The 18,530-nt window shown below is 48.4% G+C and overlaps 1 protein-coding gene across 1 annotated transcript in view; it reads left to right on the forward strand.

The window, feature by feature from the left end:
• Positions 1-18,121: 18,121 nt before the first annotated feature.
• Positions 18,122-18,530, forward strand: part of ADGRA3 (adhesion G protein-coupled receptor A3) — a 208,588-nt gene continuing 208,179 nt past the window's right edge. Inside the window, exon 1 of the mRNA XM_069202173.1 lies at positions 18,122-18,525. Within this exon, the coding sequence (XP_069058274.1) occupies positions 18,311-18,525 (215 nt within the window). The 5' untranslated portion in view covers positions 18,122-18,310. The remainder of the gene's footprint in view (positions 18,526-18,530) is intronic.

The following is an 18,530-nucleotide window of genomic DNA, read 5'->3' on the forward strand; positions in this document are numbered from 1 at the left end:
ATCCCAGGTATTTTATTTCCGTCTGATCAAATTCACACTTTTCAGGTTTGCAGAATAAATGGTGTTGTCGGAGTCTCTCTAAGACTTGGCGAACATGCTTAGAGTGTTCCTCTGGATGAACAGAAAAGATTAGAATGTCGTCAAGATACACCACCACTGTTTGTTGCAAAAGATCAGAAAAGATAGAATCCATGAATCTTTGAAAAATGGAAGGGGCATTAGTGAGTCCGAATGGCATTACTCTATATTCGTAGTGACCAAAAGGTGTTCTAAAAGCGGTCTTCCACTCATCACCTTTCTTTATTCTTAGAAGATGGTAGGCTCCTCGGAGATCCAGCTTGGTGAATCTCTTTGCCCCTCTGACTGCTTCTAGGATGTCCTTTATGAGGGGTAGCGGGTACCGATCTTTAATAGTGATCTTGTTTAATCCTCTGAAATCGATACAGGGACGCAAATCTTTAGTTTTCTTTGGTACAAAGAAAAGAGGAGCCCCGGCGGGTGAAGAAGAGGGAGCAATCAACCCGCTTTGTAGGTTCTCATCAAGGTATTCCTTCAGAATCTGCTTCTCCGGTTCTGTGAGAGAGTACATCCGCCCAAAAGGAACCACTGTATCTGGTTCTAAAGGAATGGCACAATCGTATTCTCTGTGGGGTGGCAGTTCAGGTTTTTCTGGCTTCTGGAATACATCGGCATATTCCTGATAAAGCCTGGGAACTCCCTGTAGGACGTTAATGGAGCATCCCACCTTAGGGGGTGCTGCTAAGAGACCTTTTGGGGACCAATAATCCCCGGCGTGATAGCAGGGGTGTTGGCAAAAGTGAGAGGATAAGGATATGGTTCTTGTTTCCCAGTTGATGTAAGGATTGTGCCGTGTGAGCCATGGAATTCCCAGGATCATGACGTGGTGTGGTGATGAAATTAAATCAAACAAAAGATTTTCTCGGTGTTTTCCAAACTGTAGACAGAAGGTAGGGGTGGTATATTGTACAGGTCCGGAGGCCAAGAGTGATCCATCCACGGTGTGTACCTGTTCTGGTACTTTCTTAGGTATTTGTGCTATCTGTCGTTCTTTGGCCCAGGCTTCATCTACATAGATGCCACTGGCTCCGCAGTCCAATAAAGCCAAGGTTCTTTCTTCCCGGCCATCAGTTAGATGAAGGATAACTGGTAAGAGAAAAAGAGCTGTTCCTTCCTCCCTGGAAGAGCAAATAGAAGGTATGTCACGATATCCCGTCCTCACCCTTCTTACTGAGGACAGGAGTTGGCGTTTCCCAAGGGCTTGGTTGGACGAATGGGGCAAGTGCGAATTAGGTGACCAGCTGCACCACAATATAGACAAAGCCCCTTCCTTCGTCTATGTTCTCTTTCACTGGCTGATAAAGGTCCTCGAGCCGTGTCAATCTGCATTGGTTCTTCCTCGGTACTCCCCTTAGGTTCAGGACGGACTTCTTCGGTACGATGAGAGAAGGAACGAGACAGTACTGAGTGAGATGGCAAACGACTCTTCATTTTCTGAATTCTTCGTTCATTCAACCGATATTCTATCGTCAGAGCCTGGTCCATCAATCCTTTAAGGTTCTCTATTCTAGCAGAGTGCACCAGTTCATCTTTAATGTCCTCTCTGAGACCTCTACGGAACAGTGTCACCAAGGTACGTTCCACCCAGGTTGTTTCTGCTGCTAATTGTCTGAAACGGGTGATGTATTGTAATACATCTTGATTCCCTTGTTGGACTTCGCAAAGAGCTTCTTCTGCCGACGCCTCGAGTCCAGGGCGTTCAAACATCTGTTTAAAAGTAGTGATAAAGGTGGAATAATTAGATAGGTAGGGATCGTTTCTGGTTACTAGAGGAGTGGCCCAAGCCAAGGCTGGCCCCGATAAGGCACTAATCAAATACCCCACCTTGGTCTTGTCTTGTACAAATTGCGAGGGGCGAAAGGCAAAATAAACCGTCAAGGCATCCAGGAATTCTTTTAATTTGTTAGGATCCCCGGAGAAACGAGGTGTAGTGGCAGCTACTGAGGGGACATCTGTGGTCCTGGATGCAAAGGCTTGTCGATAGACGGTATTTTCAGTACGTAACTGTTGGAGTTCTTGAGCCTGTTGTTGTATCGTCATAAGCAGGGTCTGGCTCGTAGGTTCCGTATTTGCCACCGGATTATCCATGGTACCGGACTGCAACTGGAGCTTTGGGCGTTGCAATCTGTCACGGTTATCAATGGGCTTACCGTCGAAGTTGAGAAGAGTTGGAGAACGGCCCCGGTTCCGGCAAGTTCTGCTCTGGCCGAGGTAGGGGCGACCCCTTCCGGTAGCCACGGTGCTGTTTGACAATAGCAAGCCACTACAGTCCGTGCCCTCCAGAAGGAGTCCCAGAGGAAAAACACCAGTAGGGTAAAAAACCTCCAACAGGAACTCCCTGAAACAAAAGGAGGACACCAAGGCGTTAGGGCTGAAGATCAGGAAGACTGGAGAACGAAGACAGGTCAGGAAACACTGGAATCACAGGAAGAAACCAGTCAGAGCGTGACTACCACCAAGAAGTGTTGCAACGCAATGAACAAGCAGCTGAATTCCCCTTATATACCTCTAGACAGGAAGTAGGAAACAGGAAGTAGAAACACCACTATCTTGGATTGGGAAAAAGAACATCGTAGTGAATAAAGTACACGCGTTCAAACAAATAGAAATAATGCATGCTGGGAAGAGAGGAAGTGGACAGCATGCTGGGAAGGGAAAAGGCAGGCATAAAAACACCACATGTGCAAATGTTCGGCTTTTGCCTTTAAACCTAGGTAAGTGGTGAGCAGATTATAACCTCATGTGGGCTGAAATGTAAAGCGCACTAATTGCGCTAAGCGCGGTCAGGCCTGAAACCCACTCGGGTCTCAAGGCATGCCGCGTCTGCCTTTGCGGCAGAACAGAAAGAAGGGGGCGCGGCGAGTGCCGCGACCCCTGACTCGACCTAGGGTGGTTTCCGCGGCCTGAGCACAAACCGCGGCTTTCCCCGCGGCCTGAGCGCAAACCGCGGCTTCCCCCGCGGCCTGAGCGCAAACCGCGGCTTCCCCCGCGGCCTGTGTGCAAGCCGCGGCTTCTCCCGCGGCTCTCACACACGCCGCGGCACGTAAAGCATGCTGCGCCGCGGCACCCCGAGCCTGCGGCCGGGGCCGCGGCAGTCGCGGCGCGACACAGCACTCTGTTCTGGGGAGTGGAAGGCCACAGGCTCTCAGGTGGGTGGTTTGCCCACTGCTTGGTCCTGGGGAGTGCAAAGCCACAGTCTCTCTAGTGGGTGGTTTGCCCACTGCTTGGTCCTGGGGAGTGCAAAGCCACAGTCTCTCAAGTGGGTGGTTTGCCCACTGCTTGGCCCTGGGGAGTGCAAAGCCACAGTCTCTCTAGTAGGTGGTTTGCTCACTGGTTCTGGAGGGGTCCTTGTGCCCAGTGTGCTTCATCCTGGCAAGGAGGGAGTGAGTGGATGGCTTCTTCCACTGGTTCTGGAGGGGGCCTTGTGCCCAGTGTACTTCATCCTGGCAAGGAGGGGGTGAGTGGATGGCTTCTTCCACTGGTTCTGGAGGGGGCGTTCTGCCCTGTGATGCAGCACTTGGGAGGGCAAGGTCACAGTCTCTCACCTGGGTGTCACACCTACAGGCTTTGCAGGGTCCAGGACGCACTACAGCCCATGGAGGCAGGACTACACACTGCCCGCCGGGGCTTACATCTGCTCAGTAGTGGCAGTGTTGGTGCTGGTTTCGGGGATGCCAGTGGTGGGGGGAGGCTCCAGCCCTTCCCCTGTAGCCTTGGACGGCTGCCCACTGGGGCTGCTGCTTCTGGCAGTGGTGCTAGTGGTGGTGCAGGCAGTGGTGGGGGGAGGTTGCAACCCTTCTCCTGCAGCCTCGGATGGCTGCCCACTGGGGCTGCTGCTGGCGGTGCCCGGTGTTGGGGATGGCAGTGGTGGGGGAGGCTCCAGCCCTTCCCCTGCAGCCTCAGACAGCTGCCCACCGGGGCTGCTGCTGCTGGCAGTGGTGCTGGTGGCGGTGCAGGCAGTGGTGGGGGAAGGCTCCAGCCCTTCCCCTGCAGCCTCGGACGGCCGCCCACTGGGGCTGCTGCTGCTGGTGGTGGTGCTGGTGTCGGGGATGCCAGTGGTGGGAGGAGGTTCCAGCCCTTCCCCTGCAGCCTCAGACGGCTGAACCGCCATGGTTGGTGGTGGGGGCTCAGAATCAGTCCCAGCACCAGGCCTCCTGTCCTTCCTGCCTGCAGGTGAAGGCCCCTTGTCCTTCCCTTTCACAGCTGGTGGTGCCTCCTTGCCCTTCCCCGCGGCAGCTGGTGGTGCATCCTTGCCCTTCCCCGCGGCAGTTGGTGGTGCCTCCTTGCCCTTCCCTTTGGCAGCTGGTGCAGGCACACTGTCAGTGCTGATGGCTGGTTCCCTGGAGCCTCTCCCACCTGCAGTAGCTGCCGACACTACTGTGGCCGTGGACTGGGTGGCTGAGGTGCACGCCTGGGTTCTGACCACCCTGGCCCGACATGAAGAAAGGGGGGAGGGGTAGGGAAGAGGTCAACGGCGGAGAGGAAAAGCTTCTTAGGGACACTGGGGCGGGAAGAGGGTGAAGGTTTGGGAGTGGAGGAAGAGGGAGTAGTTGTAGGAGGTGACTGTCTGCTGTGTTTGGGTGCAGGTGCATGGGCTGGATGCTGTTGTGAGGTGGATGGCTGTTGGGTCTCTGAGTGCTTGCGTTTGTGTACTTTGCGAGGAGGGGGCACAGACACAGTGGGAGAGGATACAGGGGACGTGTGCATGGATGTGGGGGTGGTGACTGCCAGTGTGGGGTGTGTAGTGATAGGCGTGATGGGAGTAGTGGATGAGGGTGTAGCGCATGCAGGTGTGAGTGGAGATGCTACTGGGAGGAGGTATCCATCGGAGGAGGTATCACTGTACGAGCTGTCCCCTCCTGTCTCCGCCTTGGTGCTCCCCTCGTCCTCCGTCCCACTGGTGCCCTCACCGTCGGTGGATTCGGCCTCCTGGACCCTGTGGAATGCAGCTCTGTCCATCGCTGGTGCCTCTGCTCCTTCGCCAGATGATGCTAATGCACACAAGGACAGGGTGACAAAACAAAAAGGGGGGAAGAGACAAAGGATATACTTGGTCAATGGCAGCAACAACACCACCGTTAGCGTACACAGCACATACACACACACAGGGAACAGCCCTACACACTAGACAAAGCACTACCAGTCACAATGCTAGTCACCAGCCCATAGACAGGAAACCTAACGCCAATAGCAGTATACCTGACACCCACAGACCCATGCCCAGTAGTGGAGGCCTACTAGCTTGGTAGGAGGTGGTATTCATCAGCCCCTGCCGAACATGGGACCTACCCTGCAATGTCCGGCCGGAGACCACCCCACCATGTGCAAGTACTATATTGGGAAACTGTAATCACCCCCATGTGGCTGCTGTGATGCCCTCAAGCGTCCATCTAGCTCCGGATAGGCCACCGCCAGTATGCAAGCCATCAGGGGGTCAGGGTTCAACGGGCACCCATTCCTCGTTGGGAGGCCATCCCCAGCTGGGCCTCCGCCGTCTTCCTTGCCCAGCGTCCCAGGCCCTCCCACCGTTTGCGACAGTGGGTGCTCCGCCTGTCGTATACCCCCAGGGTCCGCACGTCTTTGGCAACGGCACGCCACATACCCTTTTTCTGATGGGCGCTTACCTGCAGAAAAATAAACATAGAAAAAGGTATCAGTCATACCGTCTGGCCTGTTACACTCATGGCCCACCATAGCCCTCACATCCCCTTACGCACAGACATTGGCCACCATACATAGCACGCTGCCCAGAACCCTTCCACCAACCCCCCCTACCCGAGGCCCTCACACACAGCACTCCATGCATCCATGCCCCTTGCATAGTGCTCACAGTGTACTCACCTGTTGGTCTGGAGACCCATTCAGCATTCGGTAATGGGGTAGGGCCCCATCCACCAGTCTCTCCAACTCTGCAGCAGTTAAGGCAGGGGCCCTTTCCCCAGTGACACGAGCCATGGTAGGTTCCAGACACAGGTCACAGCAGCACTTGCAGTGCAGGTCCTCTCCTGTTGAAGGTCAGGTAGCAAGTGAGTGAACAGATAGAAAATGGTGGTCACGTCCGCAGCGGTGCGTACCGTCACCGCCGGCGTACATCACCATTGGCCACTGTAAACCATAGAGCCCAATGACAACCAATGAGGAGTTGCACGGGGGTAGTCGATCGCCTCCCGCAACGGCACACGTCAGCGGCATTACCACATGTCCATCCACACAGGACAGGTGGGCGCCATTTCAGAGGGGGGACAGGCCATGGCACCTAACTGCGTCATAGTACACATGGCACCATTTGGGCCTATCCAACAACATACTGTTACAGTCACAACATGCAATGCAGTGTACTGTTTGGAAATGTGAATACTGACCAGCTGCTCACTGTTTTGCCCCCTACATTACAACCGCTGTGGATGAATAGAAGATGGAGACATCCCCCGTGTACAGATCCCTGATGGGCTTGACAACAATGGAGGACAAGCACATTATCCTCACCTATAGACTGGACAGGGCCACAATCACAGAGCTGTGTCCAATTGGAGCTAGACCTGATATCTGCTATCCGTCAGCCCACTGGGATCCCTCCTCTTGTGCAAGTCCTATCTGTGCTCCATTTCTTGGCAACTGGCTCCTTCCAAGTGACAATGGGCTTGACAGCAGGAATGTCTCGGCCAATGTTCTCAATAGTGCTGAACAGAGTGCTGGCTGCCCTGATTAAACACATGCGTAGCTACATTGTTTTCCCCCAGGTAGAGGATTTGGCCACAGTGAAAGCTGATTTCTATGCAATGGGACATATGCCCAACATTATTGGGTCTATTGGTGGTACACATATTGCATGTGTGCCCCCTCCCCCCTCCGGAGAAATGAACAGGTCTTCAGAAATCAAAAGAGCTTTCACTCGATGAATGTGCAGATAGTGTGCCTGGCGGACCAGTACATCTCCCATGTCAATGCAAAGTATCCTGGGTCTGTGCACAGGGGTGTGGAATTTATTAAAATATCTACTTGTCCAGGGGACAGGTTGCTTCTCATATCTACTTGTCCTGTAAAAAGATCTACTTGTCCCTTTGGTGCCATGTAGTGTGGCGACAAATTATGGCAGCAATTAATAGCCTCTCTGATTATGCCAGGGCTACTACCATAGTAGGGCTTGAATACTTGGAGTTTCAATCCCTACTGTAGCAATTTCCTTATTTTGCCACCTTTCTGCAGATCTGCATACTGGGGCTGGAGGAAGCAGTAAGCAATAGTTCCAGGGCTGGAATGCCTTTGAGTCTGCAAAAATACTAATCTGCATGTTTTAAAGATTTTTACCAGCTTCTCTCTAATATTTTCCCATAATAAGAAAGGTTGGACATTTACTCCTGACAATGGCAGAATTAGAACTTCTTCCAGGGTTGGGAAGAAAGTGGCTGGAGGGAAAATGAACTTGCAAATGCTCAATAGATTTTCACATGAGCAAATCTACACATCGTATTTACCCACGCTAAAATACAGTTCACAAATATTTTATAGGGGTACGACATGTACCATGGGTGCACTTTTGTGACTTTCTTTAAGAATTTGGGGCCACAAGTAGGTAGGTTCAGATTTGTGACCTGCAAATTGCGAGTCGCAAATCCGAATGTAGGATGGTGTCCTTGACACCATCTGTGATTCGCATGGGCTTCGCAAATGCCCACATCATGAATAATCATGAGGTGGGTTGCAATTTGCAACCCCCTCACGAATGGTGGCCTGCTAGAGACAGCAGACCACCATGTCTGTGACTGCTTTTCAATAAAGCAGTTTTTTTTGTAATGCAGCCCGTTTTCCTTAAAGGAAAACGAGATGCATAACAAAAACGAAAAATGAAACGTTTTCGTTTCATTTTTTCAGAGCAGGCAGTGGTCCACAGGACCACTGCTTGCTCTGAAAAAATGTTTACAGTGACATTCACAATGGGAAAGGGGTCCCATGGGGATCCCTTCCCTTTTGCGAAAGTGTTAGCACCCATTTGAAATGGGTGCAAACTGCGATTGGTTTGCGCCCGCGTTCGCGGTCACAAAACAATCCTACATTGCACTGCGAGTTGCAATTAGGAAGGGAACACCCCTTACTAATTGCGAGTCGCAAACCCGTTTTGTGATTCGGTAACCAGGTTACTGAATCGCAAAACTGGGTTTGTGCATCGCAATGTGCTTTTTGCACGTCGCAAACAGCGAAAGTCGCTGTTTGCGACATGCAAAAAGCTACCTACATGTGGGTCTTGGTCCCTAATTAGGTCTGGTGTTAACAAAGACATTTTGTGTTTATTAAACTTCTATTTCTCTCTCTTTCGGCTGGCTTTACTGTGAGTGATCGCATTCTGCTCTTCCACAAGGAGCATATTGCCACACAAAGTAGTTTTGTTCAGTGTCAGGAACTACAGTGGCAATCAGTGACGCAACGAAACTGGAGGGTGCCCCTTTGCAAAGAACATGGAGGAGCCCCCTCTCCAGACTCACTCAGGGCAGGTGCTGTGCTGACGGGGCCCCCTGGAGGGCGGCTGCGGGGCCTTTGTTATGCCGCTGGGGGCAACGTGTGCTTTAAGAGTTCAAAAACGTTTTGGGGGGGGTTTGCCAATGTTTGTTACAATGTTGAGGGCCTGGTAGCTGCCACAACAATAAAGTGTTACAAAAGCCATGTCAAAACAAGACACGCATTGATGAAACTAAAAGACTTACAAAAATATGTCAGATCAGTTGGCTTTGTCAGTGTTTGTTTATTTTCATGCTTCCCATAATCGTGTTGAAAATGGTTACACTGATTTTCCATTAGAAATATTTTTGGGAAATACTAGCATGCATCAACACAATGACACTTCATTTGCATATAATCAGAGAGCATTCTGGGAGCATTATACTTAGCCTCTTAGCCTAAACTTTTCAAACATGTGTGTACATGTTTTTTTTTTTGTACTGGAACCAACGTCAGTAGTGAAGTGTGACCTTAAAACATTTATTTACAGCACGCACCCTAATAATGAAGGCTTTCAAATAATGAACCATAAATACAAGTTCGAACAGCATTATCCTTTGGAAACACATTACCTCAACTGCAGAGAGTTAAACTCTCTATAAACAGGCAACCAAAGGGTTTGTGCTGCAGGGGGTTGGGCCTACTAGTCCCAAGGACAAAGTAAACATAAAAACTTGTTGCCCTTGACCTTAAGGAATGGCAGCATCCCATATGTGATGGCTCAACTCCAGAGGCACCAGGTGTGGCAAATAGGTGAGCCCATGGTTCCCACCCAGTATATGTTGGTGTATGGGCATGGTGTTGGCCATAAGGGTTAGTGTTTGGCTAACAGGTATCTCTTGATATTTGCAGGTGACTCTGGTTACCCTAACCTCTCATGGCTACTGACCCCTGTGAGGAATCCCAGTACAAGGGCAGAGGAACGTTACAATGAGGCACATGGGCAAACAAGAATAATAATAGAGAGGACATCCGGCCTCCTGAAGGCCAGGTTTTGTTGCCTCCATCTAACAGGTGGATCCCTGTACTACTCACCCAAGAAGGTGTGCCAGATCATCGTGGCATGCTGCATGTTGCATAACCTTGCCTTGAGATGCCAGGTGCCTTTTCTGCAGGAGGATGAGGCTGGAGATGGGTGTGTGGCAGTAGTGGACCCTGTGGACAGTGAAGATGAGGAGGCAGAGGATGAGGATGAGGACAACAGAACAGCTATTATACAACAGTACTTCCAGTGACACACAGGTAGGACACTGTAACTTCAATTTGTATTGACAGTTTTGTATTTGACATTGTACATGGAAGGAAGATTCTCCCAATTCTATGGCCACTTACTGTACCCTTTGGTATCTCTATTTTCCGATACCTGTGCCCCACTCTGGTACCTGGTGTGTTGACTGCAGCCAACTACAGGTCATTCCTATGTATACATTACTGTGCAGTTGTGTTGCAGTCTTTAAACCTTGTTAAACAAATACATACTTAAATCATTTGACATACTCCATACTTGTATTTTTTCAAATGGTGATTATTAAAGTGCTAATAATTAGAGGGGTATGTGCAATGTGCTGGGGTGATGGTGGAGGAAAGTCCCGGATAGAGTCCAGTCTCTGTGTATGACAGGTGCATTGTCCAAGGGGGCATAGGAAGTGGAGCAATGGCAGTTCAAGGTGGACAGGGTGACAGAGTGGGACACAAGGGTGACAATCAGGAGAGTCTTATTTCCTGGCGGGGGTCTTGGCAATGTTCTCTGGCTTCTGCCTGGATTCCAGGGACCGTTTGCGGGGTGGTTCTCCTTCTGCAGGGGGAGGGGTGCAGGTGGCTTGTTGTTCCTGTGGCGGGGCCTCCTGTCCACTAGTGGCAGCAGAGGTGGAGGGTTGTTCATCAGTGTGGCTAGTGTCAGGGGCCCGGTGGTGTGCCACGGCCTCCCTCATGGTAATGCCCATGTCTGTCAGCACCCCTGCAATGGTGACCAGGGTGGTGTGGATGTCCTTCAGGTCCTCCCTGATCCCCAGGTACTGGCCCTCCTGCAGCTGCTACGTTTCCTGCAACTTGTCCAGTGTCTGGCCCATTGTTTTCTGGGAATGGTAGTATGCTCCCAGGATGTTGATGAGTGCCTCCTGGAGAGTCGGTTCCCTGGGCCTGTCCTCCCCCTGTCGCACAGCAGTCCTCCCAGCTTCCCTGTTGTCCTGTGCCTCTGTCCCCTGAACCGTGTGCCTACTGCCACTGACCCCAGGTCCCTGATCGTCCTGTGTTTGTGGGGTTGCCTGGGGTCCCTGTAGTGGTGGACACACTGCTGATTGACATGTCCTGGGACACCACCCGCTGTGTGGGTGCTATGCTGGTGTTTCCTGAAGGGGGAACGCTCTGTGGTGGTATGGACTGTGCCTAGGTAACCAACTATCCGGAGATCCCTGATGGGCCAGGTTGGTCATCCAGATCCAGAGCTGCTGTCATCACTGTGGGCCTCTTCTGGGGGGGGACTAGATGTTGCTGGCACCTCCTCTCCGGTGACATTGTGTGGGGGACTTGTGGGGATGTAAATGCAGTGTTACTGTTTCTGCATGTGACATCTTGTGCATGGGTGTGTTGCCCTGTATGGTTGTGATTGCCCTGTCAGCTTTGCCTTGTTTGAGTAGTGATTTTGTGAGCTAGGTGATTCTCTCTAATGTGCATGCTTTAGTGATGGGTGTCCATGCAGGGCTGTGAGTGTTGTCCATGCATTGGTGGTGCATGCAGGGCTTGGTATTGGGATGGGTGGGTTTTGATGGTGAGGTGTATGTGAGGTGGTGGGGTGATGGGAGTGAGGGTAGGGGTGGGGGTATGTGATGGCATGCAGGTAGGGGGGGTGATGGTAATAGAGATTTGACTTACCAGAGTCCAGTCCTCCTGCTACTCCTGCCAGGCCCTCAGGGTGCAGTATTGCCAAGAGTTGCTCCTCTCATGTTGTTAGTTGTGGGGGAGGAGGTGGGGCTCCACCGCCTGTACTCTGTACAGCTATCTGGTGTCTTGCAACCACGGAACGTACCTTCCCCTGTAGGTCGTTCCACCTCTTCCTGTCATCCCTTGTTCTGGGGTGCTGTCCCACGGCGTTGACCCTGTCCACGATTCTACGCCATAGCTCCATCTTCCTTGCAATGGATGTCTGCTGCACCTGTGATCTGAATAGCTGTGGCTCTACCCGGATGATTTCCTCCACCATGTCCCTTAGCTCCTCCTCTGAGAACCTGGGGTGTCTTTGTGGTGCCATGGGTGTAGTGTGTGTGGTGTGTGTGACGGTGTGTGGGGTGATGTGTTGGGGTGTGTGCTGTAAGGTGCATGGATGGTGTTAAGTGGCTCTGGTTCTGTGGTTGCTCTTGCTGTATCTCTCTCTGTTGTCAATTCATTTGAGTCATAAAGGGTTGTGGGAAGTGTGTGTGTGTGTTTTAAAGTGGTGTGGGTGTGATGCTCTTTCATCTACAATGGATGTTCTTCATCGACAAGCACTGACCACTCACCGCATTTATCCTGCACCTCTGAATGCTATTAAATGTTAGCACCTTCATCCCCCAAAGGTGTCTATCGCGTGCTTTTTCTACCCACAGTATGAGCTTTCTTCAAACAGAAAAGGAAGATAGCGTGGTGCAAGAAACTTTTTTATTTCTTGTAAAGTGTCTTCTACACATAAAATTGTTTCAGAGCCAATAGTCCGTCCAATATATTGCCTTTTGAAGTTCCTGCCAGTAGTTCGAAAATCAGATACACATTTCACACACTCTGCCTACCATTGTGAAATTAAACGGCCAAAGCTTGACACTGCTCTGGAGAGCTCCCAGTTGTAAATAGGTGCATCACTCAACTTGCATCATTTTCATCACCGTCAATATGATAATGCAAAGCTAGATAGTGTATGAATACTATCACCAAGACCAAACTTTCCGTGACCCATCACTGCTACTTTTAAAGGCAAATGCCAGTGCAGGAATAGTATGGGCTCTGTGCATTGAGACGGTCTAAAAGTCCAGTCTCCCCACAGAAAAAGCAGAAACATAAAAATACGCCCATTAACTAATTTACTAATTTATTTGGTTTACTTAAACAGAAACACAATTTTGAGAAACATAAGGGGTGAGAGGTAATCATCTGAGAGTAATTCTGCCAAGAGGGTTGGGGAAATCCACCTTTGCAAACATTCCCACTGCATGAAAATAGGCAGTGACCGTTCTGGACTCATGAATTTCAGCCCATCCACCCCTTGAGCACCTCACAATCACGCCTAAGGATAGTTTAAAAAGATTTGCATATTAACATTTCCTCTGAAATGCTCTCCCTTCTTCTGGTCCTCATTGCAGGTGCCGGATGTTGGACTTATCCAGACATTATCTCTGCTAAAGTGCTTTCTCAGATGTCAGTAATGCCATGTAGGGGGCAGGATAGCTCGGTGAGTAAAGCACTCCCTGTTGATCTCTGTACAGTTTGCAAGTCAAGAGTTTGTATTCCACTTTGGCCGACTTGGCAGGGCATGTTTGAGAGGTCGATGAATTCAATACCACTCAGCTAGGTAAATGCAACGTGCATTGGTTACAGGGTAACAAAATAGCACAACGAGCTTCACAAGAAACAAGGTATTATTTTGATTAATTTCGAACCCATGGCAATTACGCTTTGTTTGCTTGAGTTTTCAGCAGAAATAAAACGGCGCGATCGGTTTATGCTCCTAGCGCACACTTTTAAGCATTGTTTTTGAGGCGTGGTTTAGTTTAATAATTGTCTTTAAGGAGGTGGGGGGGGGTTAGAAAAAAAGCAATTGAGGCACTAAACTCCTTCCTAGAATCAGACAGCAGGTTGTCAGAAAAATAGTTAATGCAAGCATTTCCAATGCAATGGGTGTCGTGTTTGCTGGAGTTAAAGCTATTAGCCTTGTAAACTCCTAACTGGACTTTTCTTGCAACATAAACTGAAAATGAATAGTAAAACAGTTTCACATACCCGGGCCGACGGCCACCATGATCGCAAAGCAGAAACAAAAGGAAACAGAAGTTCGCTAGCAGTGAAAAGTATCAGCAAAAGTGCAATTTTCCAAGTAACCGGAAAAAGTGCAATTATCCATGTAACAGGGTCAATGTCATGCAAAAGCCCTTGACTACTGCCCAGCGAGATCACGCTGCATATGAATTAAAAAGAAAAAGTAGTTCGGAAACCATATGGAAAATATGGAGCCTCATATGTTTCCAGTAGTTGGCCGGTGCGCTCGAGGCGGGCTAAACATCGGAAAAGGCAAGACGTATGTATGCCTTTCACTAATTAAATCAAGCTAATTTTAAAAGGCAAGTCCACTAACCAACCAAACTAATGGGCGAGACACTGGCGTGGTTAAAAGCCCACAAAGAGATAAGACCAGGGACAGAGTGTTTTGCGCGAGAGAATCGATATATATATATATTTTTTTTTAATGTATATATAGATATATATAAATAAATATATATATATATATATATAAATATATCTAGAGAGAGAGAGAGAGACAGAGAAATCACTCTCTCTCTCTCTCTCATATATATATATATATAATCACTTTTTTACATGTGTTGTTTTCCGGGAGCCACGATTGGCCCCCAGGGAAACCACACATATATTTTAAAAAAGTGATATATATAAATATATATATATGTATATATATATAATAATAATAATAGATATCACATAATGATCCCGGTATAACCCAGCTTCTTCCAACTTCTCAGGGTCGGTGCAGGTCACGGCCACCGGCAGCCGTTTATTTGAAACAAGGAAGGTGCCACTCATCACGGGCACCGAAAAGACTGCACTCCAAAGTTTTGATGAGAAAAGCAAAGTTTAGTGGCAACGCGTTTCGATCTTACAAAGATCTTCATCACAGCCCATAGTTCACAATGTTCTCTACCCCATTTAAAAAGAACATAAAACACCCACAAATAAACATAGTGAAAATACGACCATTCAGCCATTACTGTCTACTGGTCCCAAGGAAAGATATATATTAGAAATATGACATGATATTTAAATAAAGTGTGCTGTGAAGAGGCTTTATTGCTCACCTTCAGAAGGCTTGGTTTCAATATTCAGATACTTTGATAAGTATTCATGCTTTGAAACCATAATTTCTGGAGGTGCTAAAACCAACCAGTATGAGTGGTGGATTAACTTGAACATACTGGTACTAGGGGAGTTCAAGGGTGCAGGACTTGCAGGACTCTCACCAGTTTTCCTTCACCCAGAATCCCCTTGAAATCACACATTTTGCTTAAAAAACACATTTCCTTGCAATTCTGTGAGGAAAAGTCATGGAATCTGCAGGCAGCCACAAATTTTCCACCCTCAAGGGTACCACTAAGTCTCCAGAGAAAAATGTGGCCTCACTCGTGTGGGTGGGCAAGTGACCGCGGCAGGGAAGTCCCCAAAATTTATTGTGTAGACATCAAAATGACCTATCACAAAACAACCTGGCTTTGTAACATGGTCACCTGTGTCTTTGGTCCTGGGCTCAGTGGCCATATATGTAAATGTTGTAATGAAGACACTGTCGCAGGCCAAAGTAAAGAAGGGTTTATTCCAATACCACCAACCGGAGCAGGCAACACAGTCCCAAGGCTAACATCAACTGCCTTGGAACTCCCTACTCCAGAGTTCTTATTCCTACACATAGAACCTCATGAGCGAGAGGGCTCTCTGTCACTTGCCCAGCATTCAACCAGCATTTGCAAGGTAGAACACAACAGTAAACCTCCCAAACCCAGACATTTCTGAAAACTAAACAACCAGGGCATTCCATGTCGCTGAGTCGTGGGTGGATTCCACAAAGTTTTCTTACTCAGAATACCCTGTAAAGGTGAAACACTGATTAAAACACTATTTTTACTTGCTTTTTTATCATGTATACTACAAGAATGTGCAGGGATCCACAAAATTTCTACCACCCATTGTTTCACCACTTGTCCTGATAAAAATACAACCCCACTTGTGTGCCTCCGTCAGGAAAGGATCACTCCAGGGTCAACAGTAGCCCTCATGCAAGGACTACCATTTACTTTTGTGTGATCAATTCCTGACACGGGCACTAGGCCCAGCACACCAGTGGGTTAGCATTTTTATCGGGATAAGTTGGGGAATGCTAGGTGGTAAGATGTTTGTGGATCCATGCATATTTCTGCAGTTTACTTCACTCAAATGCAAAGAAAAAAACTGTTTTTATTCAGTGTTTTATCTTTGCAGGGTATTCTGGGTAAAAAAAAACTTTGGGGAATTCACACATGCGAAACCTCAGTGGACTCCGCTGGGTGTCTATTTTTTTTAGAAAAGTCTGGGTTTGGTAGGTTTCCCTAAATGGTTCCAGATCCGAGGACTAATTAGTACACTCACCTCAGATATCATAATCGCCACAGTATGTTGTACTACAGAGTTCCACTTCAGATCCAGAGTGACAATGGGTCACATTTTAAAGGTAAGTTGGTGCAAGACTACTGTTCACAACACAATATAGAATGGATTTATCATATTCCATATTATTCACAAGCTGCAGGATTGATTGAGAATGAACGGCTTCCTAAAAGCCCAGTTATGCAAGCTAGCCAATGGTACGCTGAGAAATTGCAAAGATCATTTAAATGAAGCACTTTAGATCTTGAATAGGAGACCTCTGACAAATGCAGAGGCTCCTTTGATGTGAAACTTGACCCTAGCATTATAGATACAACTTCATGTAGCTACTAATACTATTATGTATTGGGAGACAAAAACATCTGGCATCTGGGTTGCCATGGGAAAAAGAGTTACAGGAAAGATTTTTGTTGTACAGTTACCTCTCATTCTGTGATAGGTAAGTTACTAAGTGGAAGGAAACCATCTACTCACTTAGTGCCCTGGTGTTTAAAGAAGAAGAATGAGAAGTTAAGTATTGTGGAACAAAACCAAAATATGAGAAGGAGTAGGAATATTACAAGAATGCACCAAAATACAAAGAAACATAAATTTTAATCTGCATGGCCTGTGGTAAAGGTTGGGCAATGTGTACGAGTAAAGCAACGCAGATTTGTTGAGAAGGGTGATGCTAAGTGCCTGAACCGTTGAGGATAGGAAAGTGTTGGGTTCTGCTATAGAGTGCAAAGGATGGTAAATGGTGGAATTTAAGGAAAGTGAGTTTGTGTGGGGTAAAGGAGGGTAGTACCATGTCTTGTGATGTTTTGAAGAGTGAGATGAGTGGTAGTAGTGGTTATCTATTGGGAAAGGATATGTGTGTGGATGGAGGGAGGGAGTGACCATGTAGGTGCAGAAGAGAATGATTCAGGAAGGAATGAGAATGTATGACGGGATACAAAAGTGAGTAGTGAGGCTGGAAGGAATGAGAATGTACGGCGGCGTGCAGGAATGAGGAAAACTCCTGTTCAGTTTGATGCTTACCAGTTAACTGTTGATGCATCCAGTGGTCACATAATTGTGTATGTATTCAGAGTACTGTTATCATATGCTAATTATTGTTGTTTACTTTAAGCTGGTATAACGTGTTAGTAGTTATTTTGGTTTAGAATCGTGTTGTTTTGTTTTTTGGGGAGAAGATGTGAGGGACAGAGATAAGTAAGATTACATAGAATATATTGATGAGTGGAACATAGACGGTGGAATCTTGTCTTTAAGATTCTAGGGTGAAGTTTGGGAGATCAGCAGAGTTGATGGAAATCGTTGTTTGTCTTGTGCTGGGACCGCTCCGAATGTAAGATTCAAGATGAAATAAACTTGTCAACAACCATATCGTGTGTAAGATCCTGCTTTTCAAAATAACGCTCTTTCGCTCCACTGAAAAGCGCTTTGACACCTCTGGGTAATAGCCACGCTATATAAAAACGCATTAATAGATAAATAGTTCGACAGTAAATAATACGGTCAACTTGCTTTTCATTCCTCACTGAAAACTCTGTCTGCTAAAAAGACCTACCGTAGACTGCTTTGTGTGAATAAAAACCGTACAGTTTGCATTCGCATTTGACACATGAAAGCGCGCCGCTTTTCCACGGTTACAGTTCGCAGCTTCCTGTGAAAAGAGAGACAACGAGCTCGTGGCGTGACCGGGATGCAGGGGGGCTGACTAAGTGGCGACAGATCGCTGAATACAGTTTGTTGTGTAGATGAGTCACAGTAAGTCTGCCGTGGTGTGCACAAGGCCCATATGCGCGCACTAATCCTAATGACTAGTCATTGGTGGTTTCTTCCGGCTGCTGGGGCTCCTCGTTCTTCCTCACAGCTCAACAGCACCTCTAGACAGGCTCGGTATAGTCGCTCACTGCCAAGGGCATTCCAGTCCTAGGGACTCCCCCGTAACAATAAACAGCTTGTAAGAGTTCCTCTGTCCAATCCTAGGGTTCCATGCAGGCCCCTCAGTCTGCAGCCAATAAAAAACTGAGGAAAGTCCCACTAGCCAATAGAAACCTTCAATATATATTTGTAGTATTAGGCAGCCAATCAACTACAGACAAGAACTTTCCTAGCAAATAGTATTGCAAAAGGTTCCCCAACCAATCCACGCCCCCCCGACACGCTTCTCACCACTTATAGAATGTGTTGCTCCTTACTGGCTTGGAAGGAAAGGTTTTGATGCCGCAGCTTTGGTTTTATTCGCTGTAATTACGGGAGAATGGTCGTCGGCAGAGGAGTGCCAAAAGATTGCAGTCTCACATAACGGACCGTCCAGTGAAATTCTGGATAGGTGGGCGTTCGAACTGTCCAGGGTGCCATGGGACGGCCCCTGTCCCCCCGCAGCCTGGGCTGTCTGTTGTTCTTTCTCCTGCACGGGGCGGGCTCCCTCCTACCCCCGGGCTGCAAACAGGATCGCGGCAAAGGCACTGGCAAGACCCCCGGAGGTCCCGATGTTGCCGGAGGAAAGGTGACCTGCAGCAGTTTGGAACTCAGCCTCGTCCCGGAGTCGCTGCCCAACAGGACCGTCACCCTGTGAG

This window comes from Pleurodeles waltl, chromosome 1_2, assembly GCF_031143425.1.
Source record: "Pleurodeles waltl isolate 20211129_DDA chromosome 1_2, aPleWal1.hap1.20221129, whole genome shotgun sequence".
NCBI classification, from domain to species: domain Eukaryota; kingdom Metazoa; phylum Chordata; class Amphibia; order Caudata; family Salamandridae; genus Pleurodeles; species Pleurodeles waltl.